Source organism: Temnothorax nylanderi, unplaced genomic scaffold, assembly GCF_030848795.1.
Source record: "Temnothorax nylanderi isolate EJ_2023f unplaced genomic scaffold, tnyl_v1.0 TNYL_tig0030_pilon, whole genome shotgun sequence".
NCBI lineage: Eukaryota > Metazoa > Arthropoda > Insecta > Hymenoptera > Formicidae > Temnothorax > Temnothorax nylanderi.
Genome location: NW_027249092.1, coordinates 1415495 through 1419594, shown reverse-complemented (window position 1 = coordinate 1419594; position 4100 = coordinate 1415495). Strand labels below are relative to the sequence as shown.

Genomic DNA, 4100 nt, shown 5'->3' with positions numbered 1-4100 from the left:
AGAATTACCGCGAATGAATCACTTTAATATATATACACATATATATAATTATTATTGTGTAATGATAATATAATGCAATACAATATATAATACAATATAATATATAAATGTAAATGTAATATATATAATATGATATATAATATATATAAAATTATTATTATAATTGTTTTAATATACACAATAATAATCGTAATACCTGTCGACGGATCTCATTTTTTAAGAACAACCTCAAATTATTAGTGAACTATTCGTTGACACGTTTTAAATGAAAATTACATGATTTCGAGGGAAATATCTCATAGCATAAATTTCTATGGACTCGTTTTCAATTATTAAGTGAAATCATGTAACTTTTTAATTCAATTTTTCATATTTTACATATAAAAGTAAGAGAACTGAATGTACTCACATGAATGAACATGTTATATCTCTACATTTCTTCGGATATATTTATGCGTTTTTCTTGAAACTGCGCTTTTGCTTAAAATATTTTATGTGTTACGCGATAAATAGTTAAAAAATAATTTGAGAACGTTAAGATGGGTGAGCCATCCTGAATAAATAATTGTATAGGCGCGCCCTATCTTATAGGTTTACTTTTGGATAATGAAATACGAGAAAATATTTTTGCCGTAATAAATTATGAAATAGAAAAATAACATAATTAGAAATTGCAATGTATTTGTCACGTACTTTTGAAGTACCACTTCTAATTGACGCTTTAAAATTATTCGATATCAATGCGACACATAATTCTAGAGATAATATATTTTCAAAGGTCTTTCGCATTTGTACAAAAGAGGCTAACATATTACACATAGTTTAGACGAAGTGCAAAGTAATATGACTAGATTATAGTTAATGCAACAGCCGCTTTCTTCGTTACCTTTATTTCCCTTGCTCGTATTGTTTTTGTTTTTTGACTCACGCGTGCCTTTGCATTTGGTCGTTGCTGTAACAGAAAATGGGAAGGAATTTATTAGACAAGCGTACCCAATATTATTAATATTATTTCATAAAATGAAATAATGATTTTTATTCCAATAAAGAAATTAATGGAATATATACCGAACGTTATACATGAAACTTTACGCGAATAATGTGACTCAAAGGCGACATTCAATGCTTGCGCTTTCAGTGTGATATCGATTCTTCCGAATAGATCGTGGGTTTCTTGTTGGTAGAGGATGATAAAAAAGAAGTCCTGCAGGTATGCGAGATGGAAGAAGCAGGGGATGATTTCAGGTAAGGGCGGTTTTACTGCAAAGGAGTCCTGCACGCTCTTCGTGGGCAAAAGCGAGAGAAAAAGTGGAAAGGAGTGGAGAAGAGAGAGAGAACGTACCGGTTCAAAAACCGACAAACGAGGGACGGGAATATCTTGAAAGATGCATTCAGGTTAAACGCGGCAGACGAAATCGTCCTCGTGAAAAAGAGAGGTGAAACGAGAGGTGGATAAAGAAAGATGGCGACAGGGGAAAAGTGAGAGATGGGTAAGATTACACACATACAGAGAAATATGACGAGAGATCCCCGAAAGTTACGTCCGTCAAGATTAGAGCTAAATGCGAAGGAAGGCAATCCTTCTGTATTTGCGAGTCGTTCAGGTCTTTGAACTAGGAAAAGAACTCACGAAGAGTCTTTCTCGAAGAAAATTCTTAAGAAAACTCTTAAGAGTTCTTTGACATACGCTTGGCTTCGGATTATCATATTCACATATTTTTTATTTGCTACATTTAATAATTTCTATTCGAGCAATACTATGATGTGAGAAATTGAAATGATCTTTATGTTATGTCATTTTTATTAAACGACGATGTTTTCGAGCTTACTTTATACAATGTACATATCCAACCGAAAAAAGGTGTTCCCCGGTGATCGGATCGAGCGACTTGGAAACGCCGCTGAAGGACGAGGGGCGGGGTGGAGTCGGGAAAAAAACGGTAGAAGAGGGACCGACACTCACGCACACACGTATGTGCATTAACGTACTGTGAAAGAAATCGCGGTACAAAAGCGTCGCTCTTCGAATGTATACGCGGTGCCCCTCTGAATGGAGTCTGCGATTTGAATGGTTTCAGCGAGGGTTCGTGCGCGCCATTGTGAGGGGGCAAGGTCACAAATTTACTCGGAAATTTCTTTAAGCTTCCCGGTAACGTAGCGAGATATTTCCCGTAGACGGAATATTTGTCAACTGGTGAAGGTGGCAAGCACAAAAAAATTATTTTTTGAGAAATTGAGATCCAATATCAATGTATCAATGACATCAATTACCAATTCTTAAATCAATTGTTTTGAAGTAAACTTTGACAATAATGTTATCCGAAGAGTTTTATCTAAAGATAATTCAGAAAATTAAAAATATGCTGATTAGAAATTGCAGTGAAGTTACTTTTGATGCAACTTCACAAGTGAGGTTCACAGTCAATTGAGTCACAAAAAATCTTTGAGTAAAACGACATAAGACTGACATTCACAATTATGACACGCGATGCAACTCTCTAAGGCCGTAAGATCTTGCAATGTGAATGACCGAGTTACAACTACAAAAGAAAAACATCAGATCACGACACTAACCTTCAGAAGAACGCAGGGGCCTAGCCAATCGACATCGATATCTTCACTGACTCTGCTGCCACCAGGAGATGACATCTAACAATTCCTCATCTTCCGGGCTCATCGGTTCGTAATTGTCGTAACTATCGGAATGCGTCGCGTAAAGGGTGCCAGGCGTGCCGTAACCTTGACTTCCGGCCGACGAGGTTTCGGAGACGAAGCTTGGCGTTGGTGAACTTGACGCCTCCGAGCATGTCGTCGGGACAAAAGTCGTTGGACTCGAGTTCTGCCTGAGGTGTTGATGCCGAAGGTCAGATGCATGTTGACTACCGTGATGACGGATTTCATTGATGCCACCTCGTAGTCTCAGTTCTGCCGAATTAGAATCGGGACTAACTCCATTTTCGGATGAGTTGGAGGACGTTGAAGAAGTGGACTCGGAACTACCGTCGTGCTCCTCCAGAAGACGTTGAAGACTCCTGATGTATTCCACCGCCATCCTCAGGGTCTCCACTTTGGATAGTTTCTTGCTGCCGGCTCTGGATCCTCCATGAGTCCCAGCAGTACTACTTCCCAATGCCTGCGCCACTGTTTGCGGTATGTGTTGTCTCAGAGTAGCGAATCCGTTGTTCACCTGCTTCACCCTGTTGCGTTCACGCGCATTTCGCCTAGCCACCGAGGCGGGCTGATGCGGTACCGTGCCGTAAGGTCCAGTCGCTTGTCCGTAGATCTTGGATCGCTTGCACCCGTGTTGTAGAGTACTGTTATTGGTTGGCATGCTATTAGTGGAGACAATCACGTTGCCGCGATGGGTCTGCGCGCTCGAAGTGGCGTGAAGGCCGTGGTGATGATGCTGCTGCTGCACACTCAGCATGATGGGCAGGACGCTCTCCTCCTTGGACCCCACTAAGGTCATATCACGAATCCCCCCACCACCCGGGAGCAGGAATTGTAGCAGCGCGTGCCAGGCGACCTTCGTGCGACGTACACTGCTCGACGTATCGAAGAGAAACTTTGCCGAGGTGAGGTCGATGCGACTCGTTAACACCTCGTAGTACGCGCGTATCGTGAAGGTGAGAAAAAAACAGACCAAAAGCGTGCGGTTTACTCGACCGACCGAAAAGAAAAACGTGGGAAGAAAAATTAATCCGCACCCTCGATGCTCTCGGTACGATTCTGGCTCCCGAAATGCCTAGCCAATGAGGGTTCGGGGCCTTATATAGCCGGGGCGGGCACGCGCCTATCCCCACGCACTCTCGATCTCGGGTCCTAAACCCCCGTCTTCTCCCCTTCCCCCGTTTTACCGGCCCGCAGCGCCTCATACCCCCGTGATTCCCCACTACTGCGGTCCCAAAGGCCCTACGCTGCCCGAGATTCTCATCTTCGATCGTCCTAGTACGCCGCTACTATCCTGATCTGTTTACCGATTTACCTTTTGGAGCACGCCGCGCTGTTATCAATATGATAGGACTTATCGTCGGCGTGTGCCGTCAAAGTAGTTGACGAATTGATAAGCTAACGTTAATGCTAGAAAAAGATAAATCGAA

At 42.0% G+C, this 4100-nt stretch overlaps 1 protein-coding gene across 1 annotated transcript; it reads right to left on the bottom strand.

Annotated features, from left to right (window-relative positions):
- Positions 1–644: 644 nt before the first annotated feature.
- Positions 645–3665, bottom strand: LOC139770442 (achaete-scute complex protein T3). The gene is made up of 2 exons (XM_071702382.1): positions 2575–3665; positions 645–952 (listed from the first exon to the last, which is right to left on the bottom strand). Exon 1 carries the CDS (start codon positions 3467–3469, stop codon positions 2618–2620), a length of 852 nt encoding a protein of 283 aa, XP_071558483.1. The 5' UTR covers positions 3470–3665; the 3' UTR covers positions 645–952; positions 2575–2617.
- Between the last annotated feature and the right edge of the window lie 435 nt (positions 3666–4100).